We start from the raw sequence: 14,987 nt of genomic DNA, 5'->3' as shown, positions 1-14,987 counted from the left end.
CTAAAATTTAGAAAAAAAGGAGTCTCCACGTTCGCTCTCATGACCTAGAAATTCTCACATTAATCGGAGAAAAAGAAAAAACATAGTCCATATAGAAATACAAGTTAGAAATAGCTAAAATTTAGAATTAAAAAATAAGGAATATTAGAAGAGGTGACTAGAGTCCATATAGAAATACAATTTAGAAATATTTGAAATTCAGAATTAAAAAATAAGGAATATTAGAAGTAGAGTATAGAAATACAATTAGGAAATAATAGAAATTCGGAATTAAAAATAAGGAATATTAGAAGTAGAGTATAGAGTCCATATAGAAATACAATTAAGAAAAAAGATAGAAATTCGGAATTAAAAAATAAGTAATATTAGAAGTAGAGTATAGAGTCCATATAGGAATTTAACACTAACTAAAATTTAGAAAAAAAAGGAGTCTCCACGTTCGCTCTTATGACCTAGAAATTCTCACATTAATCGGAGAAAAAGAAAAAGCAGAGTCCATATAAAAATACAATTTAGAAATAGCTGAAATTCGGAATTAAAAGATAAGGAATATTAGAAGAGGAGACTAGAGTAGTTATTACACATTAGTAGTTTCATAAAGTTATTGCAAAATTTAAAATTATGTTGTCATTGTAATATATTTTAATAATATAATAAGAAAACATATACGAGAGAAAATATAATGATGCTAGCCGCGCAATCTGCGGGGGCCACCATGCTAGTTAAAATAATATATACAACTTTATATCTAACTTATATAGAGATTACAATGTAGCTACAGTGCTACACTATTGTAACTACGATGTAATTGCATTGTAGTTCCATTACAACTATACTATAGCCGTAATTGCATTGTAGTTCCATTACAACTATACTATAGCCACATTTGAAAGTCTTTTGCCCAAAAAACTTGCGACATTTTTTTAGCAATACCGTTCACGAATCAACATCCAATCATCTCCCTTCACATTATTTTGCACAATATTTTTAACATATATATATTCATGGATAAGCACCCTAATCCTATAAATGTCATCGACAAAAGTAACTTCCTAAAAATACCATCACCGTCAACTTGTTATTAACAACTCTCCGTTAAGTTGTATGAAAAGACGATCTTACCTTTAGACAACCATTTGCTTAGACAACATTATTTTGTGTTGACTCAAATTTCCATCTCTGAAGGACACAATGAGTACAAAATATCCATCTCTGAAGGACACAAAAGGCAACAATAACCTGAGAAATATCTTCAAGAGATTTTCTTTGATTTCATTAGAATTGAATTCTAAAAACCCTCACAGCTCCCTCGTTAAAATGGTATTCAGTACATAGACACACTTCTTAGAATTGATTATCCAACCCAAATTACTTATCCCTGAATAAAGGATTCATTGAGCATAATGCCATATTATCATCGGACTTTTGCAAGGGTACACCAACTCTCACTCTATATTGTAGTATCTGTTTCTGTTCTCTAATTAGTGATAGTACTGCAAGCCTCCGTTTTGAATTTTATGCAATTGCTCGGCTCCTATCGGATGGCCTATTCAGCCAAAGAAAAAGCTAAAATTTGAATTTTCAAACTTTTTTTTTGACATTGATTTTGAGATATTTTCAACGTAGTTTCTTTTTCAGCATTGGCTTTTAAGTCACCAGAACACATATATAAACGTTTTACCTACAAATTCATTTTTATTCTCTAATAAGCCGTTTTGGCTTATTACGGAAAAAGCCAAAGGATGAGGCCCTAAATTTAGCAAAGTAATCCTTCAAATCACATGGCACAAAAGTTATCAATCAAAACAAAACGTACTTCCCTCCATCAGAATTAATAAAAACCCAACAGGGAGATTAATCAATTTGTCATATAGTAAGTAAAAGAAAAAAAGAAACAAGGTACGGAGTAGCTAGCAATAGAACAGAGCTATTGACCTGTTTCTGGCCCCTCATCTGCAGCAGCATGCCGGCACCGCCATCTCCCCTTTCTCCTCTCCACAGTGCCCTTCCTCCTATCCTAGGAGGATAGGCAGATTCCCAAAATGGGCGTCGGGAGGGCGCGATGGGGCGGGGCTGGGGTGATGCGAGGGTGTGACGATCTGGGTGCCATCACACCCAGGTCATGTCATCGGGTCTTCTCGGGTGATTGTCGGCAGCACCTGAGAGACGGCAATGAAGACGGTCAGGGACCGGCAACTGTGGCCTCCTCGCCGCCCCCAGTGATCGTCGATTCGCCGCTTGCGGCCTCCTCGCCTCCTGTGACCATCATGCCGTCACTTGCGGACCCCGTGCCGCCGCCTTCGGACCCCATGCCACCTCCCGTGACCTCCACGCCGCTGCTCCCTGCGACTGTTGCGCCGACACCGGGCATAGCGCCGCCACCATGGACCGCCACGTCGCCATCTGGGACTGCCACGCGGACATCAAGCATAACAGTGCCACCACCGTGGACCGCCGCCTCACTGCCATTGCCAACCAGGATAACCACGCCACCGTTGAGAGAGCCACCTGGATCGGGCATAAGAGGAGGCTCACTTTTTTACATGACCAAATTGCTCCTCCTTTCTCTCTCTCCCTCCTTTCTCTCTTCTCCGGTGAGGTTGTCGACGTGTTGCTGGCCGGTGAGCCCTGTGGTTGTCGAAATGTTCCTGGAAGCGGCCAAGAGCACAGCGGTGTCGGCTGCTGAGGCGTTGCGGCAGACGGCTGGTCACAGCGGGAGACAAGCTTGGCAGCGGCGGCGGCGCCCGGAGCGCACGCGGCTTGCTCGGCGGCAGCAGCAGCCGCGGACCACGCCAGCACACCGCTGCTCCAACGCGTGCTTCTCCTTCCTCGGTGCGGCGACATCTGACCGCAGCCGCTGCAACTCGTCACGCCCATAGTCAACGCGCCGGCGGAGCTCCTCCACCGCCACCCGCTTCTTCCCCGCCGCCTCCTTCTTGGCCACGACCAGCTTGGCCCAGAGCAGCTCAAGCTCCTCGCCAAGCAGCATGGAGGAGAGCCACGCCTTCACCACCGGCCCTGCAGGAGGCCACCACTACCAGCCACTACTGTGAGGCTTCTACGGTGTAATCCACTGTGCTCCTCGCTACGCCGGGGAGATTCTAGACGGCGACCACAATCGCCGCATTCTTGGCCATGCCGGGAAGGTCCAGCGCCGCCGCCATCGTCGAGCAGGCTGCACGCGCACCGGGTGCCGCCGCTGTCGCCATCCACGCTCCGAGCGCCACTGCCATCGTTGAGCAGACCACACGCACTCCGGGCGCGACCGCCGAGCAGGGCGCACGCACCGCGGAGAAGAGATGAAGGAGGGAGAGAAAGAAAGGGATAAGGAGGAAGAGAGGAATCGAAAGAGAAAGGAGAGGCAATTTGGTCTAAACCATGTAAAAAAGTGTCTAGTTAGCACAAAAATATTATTTTAATGGATGGAGTGTTCGTGACAAATAACCATATGTACGGAGTGTGTTTACCAAAGTGATTTCATGCGGTATCCTAAAGCTAAAACCACAAAGTCACGATGTCCTGTACAAAAATTTATCAATAGACTTTGGAATTGTTTTATCTTTAGACTTTGGAATTGTTTGGTTACCTTTCACTTTATAATTTCATGGAGAATAACGATGAAGAGTGTAATTAAATAGGAGATGGCTATGATTTGATGAGATATAAATAAGGGAACAAGTGAAGAAGTAGCTAATAAAAATATTTTAGAGAACATGTGAAAGTTTTGACTGATAGCCGATTGGGCTATTTGGGCCGTGATCAGCAGAAGGCCTCTCTCTCTCTCTCTCTCTCTCTCTCTCTCGTGCGTCACCTCCTCGCGTGCTCAGCGCCGCCGCCGTCCAGCTGCTTCTTCCGCCGCATCCTCGCCGCCGGTGAGCGCACCTCCTCCCTCTAGCTCTTCCTCCTCTTTCTTCTCTATCTTTTTTCCTTAACCTAAGCTTCTCCTCTAGATCTGGAGTTTTTTTTGGGTTTTGCGGGATTCTTTTGGGATGGGATTTCTGATTTTTTTTTGGTGATGTGGTGGTGGCTGGTTCGTTTCTAGGGTTAGGGTTTTGGGGATGTCCGACCGGCAGCAGTCGGAGGAGCCGGAGGAGCAGGTGGACCTGGAGGGGGACGACGACAACGACGTCATGGACGACGACGAGGACGGGTACCGCCGCCGCCGCCGCCGCGAGGACTCCGACGAGCCGGACGACGACGAGGAGGATCCCGAGGTCGAGGGCGATGGCCACGGAGACGCGGGGACCGCGGCGGGCGAAGGAGGAGCGCATGAGATGGACAAGGCCGCCGGCGGCGGCGGCGATGGGCCTGAGGACGATGACGAGAAGCGGAAGTGGGATGAGCTGCTCGCTCTGCCGCCTCAGGGCTCCGAGGTGTTCATCGGCGGTCTCCCCCGCGACACCACCGAGGAGGACCTCCGTGAGCTCTGCGACTCGTTCGGCGAAATCTATGAGGTATCTGAATGCTATCAGCATCTTCTTTTTCAGTATTGTTTGCCCGGCCTGTAACACAATGCAACTTTGATATGACGCCATGGATGGATCGATGACAGGTGAGGTTGATGAAGGATAAAGAGACCAAGGAGAACAAAGGATTCGCATTCGTCAACTTCACCGCGAAGGAAGCGGCTCAGCGTGCTATCGAGGAACTGCATGACAAAGAACACAAGGTATTACCTTGTAGCTCTGTTGGTCGCCATAGAGGAGGCTTTGTTCTATCACGTATGATGTGCTTACATTGGATGGTTTGGTCTTTGGTGCAGGGGAGGACACTGCGGTGCTCACTGTCGCAGGCAAAGCACAGGCTATTCGTTGGTAATGTACCCAAGGGGTTGGGTGAGGAGGAGCTGAGAAAGATAATCCAAGGGAAGGGGCCAGGTGTTGTCAACATTGAGATGTTCAAGGTGTGTCTTTTGATTTCACAGTTGTATTTTGTACGACAAAGGTCCCAAGTTTGCTAATAGAGATGTTCTCTTGGTCCTGCAGGATTTACATGACCCAAGCCGTAACCGTGGGTTCCTCTTTGTTGAGTATTATAACCACGCTTGTGCAGACTATGCCAGGCAGAAATTGTCAGCACCAAACTTTAAGGTTGATGGTAGCCAATTGACCGTCAGCTGGGCTGAACCTAAGGGTTCATCAGATTCTTCTTCTGCAGCTGCCCAGGTATCTTTACTATATGAAAAGAAAACCTATTGGTGAATCTACCATCCATTAGTACCCTTATCTCTACTACTATAAAAAGCAGAGTTTGCTCTGCCCTTCCGCCCCAACCATCACATGTCCTTCCCATTGTGCACGGCGTGCAATGTCGTGCTGTGGCCTTATTCTGTCATCATGAACAAAATCAAGCACCAGCACATCATCTCCAAACCATCTGCCCCCACGTCCCGCAGAAACTGTTTCCCCATCTCCACTCGTGATCATATCCCACACCTGACGTATGCCATTAATCCATTATCTTCCTCTCGCACACATTTATCCTGCCTCACGCATTGCGCCTTCAGTACAGGTCGACACCCTACCGATATCGATGCTCTATGGATGGAATGCTTGCGTGCTTGGCGCCTCCCAAGCCGTGCCGATACTGACCATATGTTCCCCATGCCCCCAACTGTTGCATGCACCACGCCCCACTGCTATCTTCCCCTTGGCCGCTTGACCTCAAGTTGCTAACTGGCATCACCTACCCACAGATCTACCATCTCACCCTCTTTTACATCCGCTACCACCCTCCTACACGCTAGCCCACTAGCGCGAGCACAACAAAAGGCGGCAATGTGACATGGGCCATGTGCATGGCAGCTCAAGGAAGCTGCAGGGGAACGGCTGCACGGCAAGTGGGAGAAAGCATGCATCAACAAGATTGTCTGGACTCGTGTCCAGCCGTCCATTGAAATGGTGACATTTGCTGACTTTTTTTCCTCTTTTGGTTCCTGTGTTGCTGCCAGGGGATTCAAACAAGGAATTGCCTTGGATAATAGCATTCAGTTATGTATGCATACAAGGTGCTTGAGAAAATACTCCAAGAGTCAAGACTAACAGATTTTAGATCATTCAGTATCTTCTTAATTTGTTGTGTTGAAGTTGTCGGGTCTTTCTTTAGCAAATGGGGAGGTGGTCTGAATGGAAAGAGGCCTACTTTTTCTTGAAGTTGGACTCTTCATGTTTGGTGTGGTGAGCACCAGCAGTCAGAAGTGTGAAATTATAATAATCAGTGCATTGCTTCTTTAGCAGTGGTCTTTGGCTTGCCAATTGTTTTGTCTAGAACTTAACGCTGTAGTTTCCAAGAAAAATGATTCAATCACTTTTCTTAAAGACATATATACCTGAACCCTAAATTTCATTCATACACCAAGAGTTCATATGCAACCTTGTCTGTCCATGCATCTATGCTTCTTGTGTTTTTTTTTTCTTGCAGGTACTATATTGATGACATTTTCTTACACATGAAACATGCAGTACTACCTTAAATTTTAGTATTAGCTTTGAAATGTTTTGATCCCATTGCAGTGCACGGGCCACTCAGTTGGCACACTGTAAATGAAAAACTCAGCATAATTTATGCTTCAATGTACGGAGTACAGCTATGAACACTGAAGTAGAACCCCTTAGGAAAAAAACTGTCAATATTGCGAATCTATTAGGGTAATTTACTTGGAAAAGAGGCACTGAATTTGCTTCCTTTATGCCATATAATGTTTGCTAGAGAAGGAACTGGCAAATGAATAAGGAAACATTAATCTGTGACATTAAAAGATTTTGTGAACCATAATTACTGGTTACCATGGCTGAACCAGAATAACCATCTTTTTGCTGATGTATTTCTAGGTCCCAGTCGCATTCTTACTTTTATTTCTACATGGTACAGTAGGGGATGTATAACCAGTAATTGCTTGTTGTCTGTACATTAAAACAATCTGACATAGTAGTTAGGTTGACTTGAAGTTGGTCTACTCGTTCAATGCCTGTGCAAGGTTGTTTATGTGGTCGATGGTTTCTCCTTATGTGATGCACTTTTAGCTTGTCAATTTTTTATATTCACAGAGATTATTAGCTTTGATATGTCATATCACCTTTTTTGTTGAGTCCTAGGAAATTTTTGTCTGAATGACATTTCCTTTACAGGTGAAGACTATATATGTGAAGAACTTACCAGAAAATGCTTCTAAAGAGAAGATTAAGGAGATTTTTGAAAAGCATGGAGAGGTCACAAAAGTCGTTTTGCCACCTGCTAAGGATGGGCATAAGAGAGATTTTGGTTTTGTTCACTTTGCTGAAAGATCAAGTGCACTGAAGGCAGTTAAAGGAAGCGAAAAATATGAATTTAATGGTAATGTTTTCTCCTTGTTTATCATTTATCATTATTTATGGAACTTGGTATTCTTTGTTTAGGTAGTTGCTTCCTGTGGAAAGCAGATATGTTTAGATCATTTGCTCTGATGATTTTACAGGACCTTTGCAGTCAGCACTGTTACACTGTATATTAGTAACTTGTTAGTTTTGGATATCAAGGAACCACTGGCATTGCCAAGGACTATGTGAATGGCTACTTCTAAATTTTGTTCATCAGAACTAGAGTTAATCTTGCTCTGACTGAAACACAGGGCAAGTGCTGGAAGTATCCATGGCCAAACCTTTGGGTGACAAGAAACCTGATCACTCGTTCAAGCCAGCAGGAGCTCCAAATTTTCCACTTCCTCCTTATGGTGGCTACATGGGAGATCCATATGGTGCTTATGGTGGTGGTGGTCCTGGATTCAACCAGGTAAACCAAACTAAACATTTGTAGGCTACCATATTGACATTGTAGTCTGTCTTTATGGACTTTTCTCCTTTTTTTTGGCAGCCTATGATCTATGGTAGAGGACCAGCACCAGCTGGAATGAGGATGGTCCCAATGGTGCTCCCTGACGGTCGTCTTGGATATGTTCTGTAAGACAATTTTTCTGCTGCCCTAGACAATTTTTTAGCATACCATCTCCATTCCTCACGATTTGTTTCCAATGTCGATAGGCAACAGCCTGGTGGAATTCCCCCTCCACCACCAATGCGACGCGGTGACCGGAGGGATGGTGGCAGCCGAGGTGGTGAAGGGAGTCATGGCCGGCGATATCGCCCTTACTAGTTTTTCTTTTTTTTTTCCGTTCCCCTGTGCCGCCAGCCATCATGCAGTGTGATGGATTTGTTAACTTATGAAACAAGAGAGAAGCTTGTATTCCTGTTCCAGCATAACACCTGCAATAGCGTGAGACATGTACCACCTTTTTTTTTCTCCAATTATAGTCGTGTAATGCGGTGCTTGTGAATTGAAAACAGTGTGTTCAAGCTTTGTATTTCTCGCGGCGTCTGTAGCAGTAAACCGATGGAATAATTTATCTGCAGACATCCAGTTGGACCTACATATGTTCTTCCTTTTTCTTTTTGGCAAATGCACGTCCAGCACTCGAGCTTGTGCCAGTTTTGTGCTTGTGATTTGGTTGCCAAATCTCGAGTTCTTAGGGAGCCTTGCCAAACATCATGTCGTGTCATCCATTTCTTTGGTCCTTATTGGTTGCTCATATTTGTTTTCCCTTATTAGGGAATAAAAATTAATTTATAGATAAAAATTTTGTGTGTTCTTAGCGATTTAAAGCCAATGCTGAAAAACAAGCTGCGTTAAAAGTATTTTAAAATTAACTTCAAAATTAAGTTTGAAAATTTAAATTTTGGTTTTGGCTTTGACTTACTAGGGTAACAGATGAGGCTCTTCAGGTCGTGTCATCCAAATCGGCATGCTTCTGAGGTAGTTTTCATTTTAACGAAAATAAAAGAGTCGATATCCACACGATTGATCTCAAGCCAGTGAAATTAAGGAAAGTGTTTTTCAACACGGTGATTTCTTCCATGCCTGAATATGGAACGGAGAGTACTATTTTCCTGATTTTGCAGGCAGTGTCTCATCTGCCGACCGATAGGAAAATGGTACTCCATGGCTGATTATGTGTGTGTTTTTTTCTCTTGGCAACTAATACTCCAACTTCATTGACAATGCCATTATAATATTTGTAGTGTATATTTCTTCTATTGTCTGTTTTATCTCTTCCTCAAAATTTTCACAAGTTTTTGTTTCTCCTAGGCTGCAGCATATATTGCAATGAATTTAACCAATTCTCTAATACTGATACGTATTGCGATGATTGAGCTAATGTCTGCGTACTGCGTACTGGCATGTAGTTTCAGTTTAAGAGGTGACATCAAATTATCCTACACTAATAATGTGCTATTTTTGGCAACATTTTCTTCAGTAATATCAACACTCCGTAATCCGTATAATACAGTTCAGGGGTATGAAACTGAAACTGTTGGATTTGTTACTTGATGCGGATTTTGCAATTGTCACTTGTCAGCATTGAAGAGCTTAGATCTTAGTTCTCACTCTTAAATTGATTCTTGATCTGCTGTGCATGCATAACAGATTGCTTCCTTTCGAGATCCCTAGCTATTGTAATGCTGATATTAGCGTGGTAATTTTCATGCAAACAAAGACATGAAGACTAAAAGTCTTTTCACAAGGGTGATAACTACCAACTCGGTAGCTGAAACTCACCAAGAAACCAAAGAAACCAGTAATCCCACATCTCATCAGATTATTGTAGGGGCTCACTCCACATTAACTAACAAAAATGACAAAGGAACGCACCGAAAAAAATGTGGAGGATCAACAACCCAGTAGTACTGTTCAACATTGCTAAATCTAAGAGCTACTACAACTAAATTCGGATGCTGATACAGTTGATCCATCTTACAACAGCAGGACATGCCAATCCTAGAGATAGTACACAGCAAGGCAAGAATGTACAGAAAAAGTTTTAACATGGCTAATTGATACAGATCTTACAAACCAAATGGCATGCATATCTTGGAGCTTACAGCTTTACCTAGTGTTGCTCAGCAGTGCAATTGCTGGAAAAAATATACTGAGCAGGATTCCATTCAGTTCGGATCACCCTGATTATCTAGAAGCTTCACAGTAGCTACTGCATCTGAGCAACATCCATTCATCACCCTCATCTAGTTTGCTACAATAAGCTCATCAAGCTTTTCGGCTTCAGCATTCTGCGGCTGCATCGTCAATTCATCGTCTGCAGCGCTAAAATGGTATTTCTCTCCAATAGCTCTCATTAGCTGGTAAACCTCAAACATTGTCGGTCTTTCCTTTGGAGCGGAAAGCACACACGAGCATGCAACCTTCATGAATTGAAGCAGCTCAGCATCATGATCCTTTCCAATCAAGGACTTATCAACTGCATCCTGAAGGATAGCATTGTTTGACAGGTATGTTATCCAATCCACCAAACTTCCTTTGAAGTTTTCCGGGGCATTTTTCACCTGTGTGGGCTCTTCACCAGTGACAAGTTCAAGCAACACAACTCCAAAGCTATAAACATCCCCTTTTGGAGTGGCCACGAGGGTACGTGCATACTCAGGAGCTACATACCCCAAGTCTCCAAATTCACCGTTGACAAATGTGCTCAGGTGGGTGTCGATGGGGTTCATAAGCCTTGCCAACCCAAAATCAGAAATTTTAGGGTCATAGTCATCATCGAGTAATATGCACTTCGAACTAATGTTCCGGTGAAGGATGCGGGGATTGCAACTGTGGTGAAGCCATGCCAAACCTTTAGCAGACCCAATGGCAATTTTGAGCCTCAATGGCCACTCCAATGCCTTTTTCTCACTAGTCTGTTGGTGTAGCTGATCATAGAGTGAACCCTTGGGCATATACTTGTATACCAAGAGCCTCTCTTTCTTAGCAATACAATAGCCTAAAAGAGGAAGTAAGTTGCGCTGCCTTACACTTCCCAATGTTGACATCTCAGATGCAAATTGACTCTCGGAATGTTGAGTATCCTGTAGCCTCTTGATAGCAAGGAATGAACCATCTGGGAGTGTAGCTTTGTACATAGTTCCTGATCGACCAGATCCAATAATATTATCCTTAGTAAAATCACCTGTTGCCTTCATCAGATCATTTAACTTCATCTTTGCAACTGATTTCTCAAACATGGATACCTGAATAAAAAAAAAGGTTGAAAATCCATCAAACAATACTGTTTCTGTAGGTGAATGTGCTGACTAATCAAATATTATCAGGTCTGATGCTAAAAATAAATCCCTAAGCGCTGTACTGATAAAATATACAATTAAGTTTCTTTAGAGATGGGTGGGAACTGGGAAGAGGGTGCCACTTGATAACAGATTGGGAAAATAGAAACATGCTTTGGACATTAATATACCATCAATTACGAAAGAGAGATTGTATAACAATAAAATCTTTGTTAAGTGGTTATTTCGTGGCATGAAAATATGTTAGTATGCTTAGCGAGTTAACCAATACCCACAATTTTTGAACATCTGAACAAGTACAGGCACCTATTAATTCTTAAATCCCAAGAACAAAAGCGTGATTGGAAAAGACAATAACTGCCACCACCAGAAAATAACCAAGTTTCATAAATTGGGAAGAGTAACAAGGTGAATTCAAATAGATAGATGTGCACGCTCAAAAATACACCACAATTCCAAAATGAGAAGTATACCTTCGCTCCTTTTGCACTCTTGATATTCTTTGCCCACTTATTCTCTTCCAAATCCTTTTCCTTCTTCTTGGCAGGCATTTTCCGCAAGAAAATGAACAGGATAACACCAACTATTATAAACATTATAACTGCACCACCAACAGCAGAACCAATAATGACCCCTGTACGGCTGCTTGAAGTGGCAGTGCAATCATTGCTCAGAGGTCTCCCACAGAGGTCTTGATTTGCAAAATTGGATGACGCGAATTTGCCGAAAGATGAAGGTATCGGCCCTGACAGTTGATTGTTGGCAACATTAAACTGGCTTAGGCGAGATAGAATACCAAGCTGCCCTGGGATTGCTCCAGTTAATTTGTTATTTTGCAAATTGACAATATTTAGATAAGTACAATTAGCTAGGGATTCTGGAATCTCCCCTGAGAAACTATTATAAGATAGATCAAGGTTTGTAATGAATGGCAGCTGTTTTGAGATGTCAGCTGGGATTGGACCGGAAAGGCTGTTGCTCGAGAGATCCAGTGAAGTCATGCTACTACAATTCTCAAGCCCATCAGGGAAATGGCCCTTAAGACCCATGCTGCCAAGATGAAGAGAAAGAATCTTGTTTTCATTAGGATGCCAGCACTCCACGCCATTGAATCCGCATATAGATCCCTCAGTAGTGTTAGTAAATGTCCATTCCAATTTATTGTTTGGGTCAACTGATTCCTTCAGTCTCTTTAGGCATTGGATGTCACTTAATGTGCCATAGCATGGCTGACAAAGCATATAGCAGAAGAGAAGTTGGATGATAATAGTAATGGAACACTTGACAGACATCCTGGTGTGCTCTACTTCCTGAACCCCTTCAACATCCAAACTTGAGAATGAAGCTCTTGGATGCCTACATGGAAACATAAGAGAAAATAGTGTGAACATTCACAAGAATACTCATACAGAGTTTACCAATGCATAAGAACTAACGTTTAGATTTGTAGCACATCAGACTATAGCTAAATCACACGTAACACACACATTGATACTGTGGCTCATCGAGGCATCAAGTACATCATTCTTGCTAGCCAAACTTATTTAAGATATATACAAGGCATGAAGGCAAGTGGATTAAATGCACCATGGATCTATACAAAATAAATGCTGGAACCGAAAGATAACAACAGCAAGAGTTCTTTTTTTTTTGGTCATCGACCAGACCACAGCTTAACATGAAAAAGCTCTCACCAATGGTCAACAACCAACTAGCACTAGGACATGCAACCTGGATCACCTAACGAGCAAAACAGGAGCATCCCCGTCAGCAGGAATTCGATCCGATACTAGCAGCAGAGCAAATCAGGGGAAAAGCGGAAATCGACATCACTATGAACAGCTAAATACAGAGCTAATCAGGAGGAGGTTTGACTTTGACCAAGAAACAGCTAGGTCGCGAGAGGCCGGTGGAGGTAAAGAGAATACCACAGTCCCCCGCACCACGCCGGCGGTCACGCAGCCGAGAGAGCTCGCCGTCGCAGCGGCCGCCGCCCGATCCCGTACACCTAGGCCGCGGCCTCCCCCGCAGTCGACCTCGCGCTCGCCGGCTGCAGCCGAGCCGCGCGTGGATCCCCGAAGATCGGGGCTAGCCGTGGGCGCCCGAGCTCGCCTGGCCGCCGATCCCGGCCGGGGAGGGGTCGCCGTCCGGCGGCGGTGAGGTGGGGGCGTGAGGGTTTGGAGCGTGGACTGGAGTGGGGTGGGGTGCTTTGGTCTGGTGCGACGGATTTGATGTGATGACGATGTGGAGAGGAGGGCGGAGGGCCGTTGGATGATGATGGTTTGGGTTAGTCAACTGATGGTGGATTGTGATAGTTCAGTCAAAAAGAGGAGCTCAGCTGTTTGTTTGTTTGTTTTTTTTTTGTTCTGGGTGAGGTAAGCTGTGATGAATGGTTGTTATTACGCTAAATTTGGTTGGTTTTATATAACTAGCATGGTGGCCCGCACAGATTACGCTGCTATTATCATTATATTTTTTTCTCATATAATAGCATATATGTTTTCTCATTATATTATTCAAATATATTAAAATGACAACATAATTTTAAATTTTGCAATAACTTTATAAAACTACTAATGTGTAATATTCATATTATATTTTATATACGTGTTAGTTATTAATTATTTTTAATATCAAATTTTAGTTATTTGTAAATTATATATATTCCTATATGGACTCTACACTCGTCTTTTAATATATTTTTTTAAAAAATTCTAAATTTTCTGTAAATTATATTTCTATATAGACTCTATACTCTACTTCTAATATCCCTTATTTTTAATTTCGAATTTCAGTTATTTCCTAATTGTATTTATATATGGACTCTATACTCTATTTCTAATATTCTTTATTTTTAATTTCGAATTTCAGTTATTTCCTAATTGTATTTCTATATGGACTCTATACTCTACTTCTAATATTTCTTATTTTTAATTTCGAATTTCAGTTATTTCCTAATTGTTTTTCTATATGGACTCTAGCCTCCTCTTCTAATATTTCTTATTTTTAATTCCGAATTTCAGTTATTTTCTAATTATATTTCTATATGGACTCTAGTCTCCTCTTCTAATATTCCTTATTTTTAATTTCGAATTTCAGTTATTTCCTAATTGTATTTTAATATGGACTCTAGTCTCTTCTTCTAATATTCCTTATTTTTAATTCCGAATTTCAGTTATTTCCTAATTGTATTTCTATATGGACTCTAGTCTCCTCTTCTAATATTTCTTATTTTTTAATTCCGATTTCAACTATTTCTAAATTGTATTTCTATATGGACTCTAGTCTCCTCTTTTAATATTCCTTATTATTTAATTTCGAATTTCAACTATTTTTAAATTATATTTCTATATGGACTCTGTTTTTTCTTTTTCTCCGATTAATATGAGAATTTCTAGGCCATAAGAGCGACCGTGGAGGCTTCTTTTTCTATTCCTTTAATTATATAATAGATAGATTGGCGAATGTTTATGTACTTTAGCCATGAAAGTGGGCAGTTCTATTATCCATATAAAAACACGTACAAATGCATAAATGGGCAGTTCTACTCTCCATATAAAAACATGCTTGGTGGTTTATTTTTTACATGGTAATATAAATTTTAGAAAAAAAAATATAGATAGGATAAGCGAGAAAAAGAAGCACACTTGCATCCCCGGTGCACACATAAATGTGTATGGTTTGGCTTGGGATTGTCAAGTCTATCATAAATCGTTATTCTCGAAAACTTTTCCATAAGGGCATCCACAACGTTGCATGCAAAGCCACCTTAAAGAATAAAGTAGTATTTTTTCTACCTTTATGCATTGGGAGAGGAGAAAGTAAAAATATGGCTATAACCAACCTTAAGGTTAGACCATAAGAAATAAAAAAATATTT

At 42.2% G+C, this 14,987-nt stretch overlaps 3 protein-coding genes and 1 long non-coding RNA gene across 6 annotated transcripts; 2 read left to right on the top strand and 2 right to left on the bottom strand.

The window, feature by feature from the left end:
* Positions 1 to 1,793: 1,793 nt before the first annotated feature.
* Positions 1,794 to 3,435, bottom strand: LOC9271305 (uncharacterized). Its single transcript, XM_015761945.3, has one exon. It carries the CDS (start codon positions 2,875 to 2,877, stop codon positions 2,266 to 2,268), a length of 612 nt encoding a protein of 203 aa, XP_015617431.1. The 5' UTR covers positions 2,878 to 3,435; the 3' UTR covers positions 1,794 to 2,265.
* A 291-nt stretch (positions 3,436 to 3,726) lies between these two features.
* On the top strand, positions 3,727 to 8,401 carry LOC4350209 (heterogeneous nuclear ribonucleoprotein Q). Of its 2 annotated transcripts, XM_015761942.3 has the most exons (10): positions 3,727 to 3,872; positions 4,043 to 4,454; positions 4,553 to 4,669; positions 4,763 to 4,903; positions 4,986 to 5,165; positions 5,805 to 5,900; positions 7,128 to 7,332; positions 7,607 to 7,767; positions 7,849 to 7,934; positions 8,016 to 8,401. In XM_015761942.3, exons 2-10 carry the CDS (start codon positions 4,059 to 4,061, stop codon positions 8,125 to 8,127), a joined length of 1,494 nt encoding a protein of 497 aa, XP_015617428.1. In that variant the 5' UTR covers positions 3,727 to 3,872; positions 4,043 to 4,058; the 3' UTR covers positions 8,128 to 8,401. The 2 variants fall into 2 exon arrangements, with proteins under 2 accessions (XP_015617428.1, XP_015617429.1); XM_015761943.3 differs by lacking the exon at positions 5,805 to 5,900.
* LOC136353923 (uncharacterized) lies at positions 5,307 to 5,694 on the top strand. The gene is made up of 2 exons (XR_010737439.1): positions 5,307 to 5,440; positions 5,512 to 5,694. It is a non-coding gene; the product is annotated as an uncharacterized lncRNA (long non-coding RNA).
* Positions 8,402 to 9,601: 1,200 nt separating the features above from the next.
* On the bottom strand, positions 9,602 to 13,309 carry LOC4350208 (probably inactive leucine-rich repeat receptor-like protein kinase At5g48380). 2 transcript variants are annotated; one of them, XM_015762076.3, is made up of 3 exons: positions 13,037 to 13,309; positions 11,582 to 12,464; positions 9,602 to 11,054 (listed from the first exon to the last, which is right to left on the bottom strand). In XM_015762076.3, exons 2-3 carry the CDS (start codon positions 12,398 to 12,400, stop codon positions 10,053 to 10,055), a joined length of 1,821 nt encoding a protein of 606 aa, XP_015617562.1. In that variant the 5' UTR covers positions 12,401 to 12,464; positions 13,037 to 13,309; the 3' UTR covers positions 9,602 to 10,052. The 2 variants fall into 2 exon arrangements, with proteins under 2 accessions (XP_015617562.1, XP_015617563.1); XM_015762077.3 differs by having other exon boundaries at positions 13,040 to 13,309.
* Positions 13,310 to 14,987: the final 1,678 nt, after the last annotated feature.

This window comes from Oryza sativa, chromosome 11, assembly GCF_034140825.1.
Source record: "Oryza sativa Japonica Group chromosome 11, ASM3414082v1".
Lineage (NCBI taxonomy): Eukaryota > Viridiplantae > Streptophyta > Magnoliopsida > Poales > Poaceae > Oryza > Oryza sativa.
Note: the sequence above shows the minus strand (reverse complement) of the source record. Positions and strands in the feature narration are given on the sequence as shown.

What these genes read in the sequence shown, in the direction of transcription:
- LOC4350208 (XM_015762076.3), bottom strand. Translation starts at nt 12,400, where the DNA reads ATGTCTGTCAAGTGTTCCATTACTATTATCATCCAACTTCTCTTCTGC. An exon ending in AGAGTGCAAAAGGAGCGAAG is followed by an intron (nt 11,055 to 11,581) that starts GTATACTTCTCA and finishes TTTTTTATTCAG; the next exon opens with GTATCCATGTTTGAGAAATC.
- LOC4350209 (XM_015761942.3), top strand. Translation starts at nt 4,059, where the DNA reads ATGTCCGACCGGCAGCAGTCGGAGGAGCCGGAGGAGCAGGTGGACCTG. An exon ending in CGAAAAATATGAATTTAATG is followed by an intron (nt 7,333 to 7,606) that starts GTAATGTTTTCT and finishes ACTGAAACACAG; the next exon opens with GGCAAGTGCTGGAAGTATCC. An exon ending in GTGGTCCTGGATTCAACCAG is followed by an intron (nt 7,768 to 7,848) that starts GTAAACCAAACT and finishes TTTTTTTGGCAG; the next exon opens with CCTATGATCTATGGTAGAGG.
- LOC9271305 (XM_015761945.3), bottom strand. Translation starts at nt 2,877, where the DNA reads ATGGGCGTGACGAGTTGCAGCGGCTGCGGTCAGATGTCGCCGCACCGA.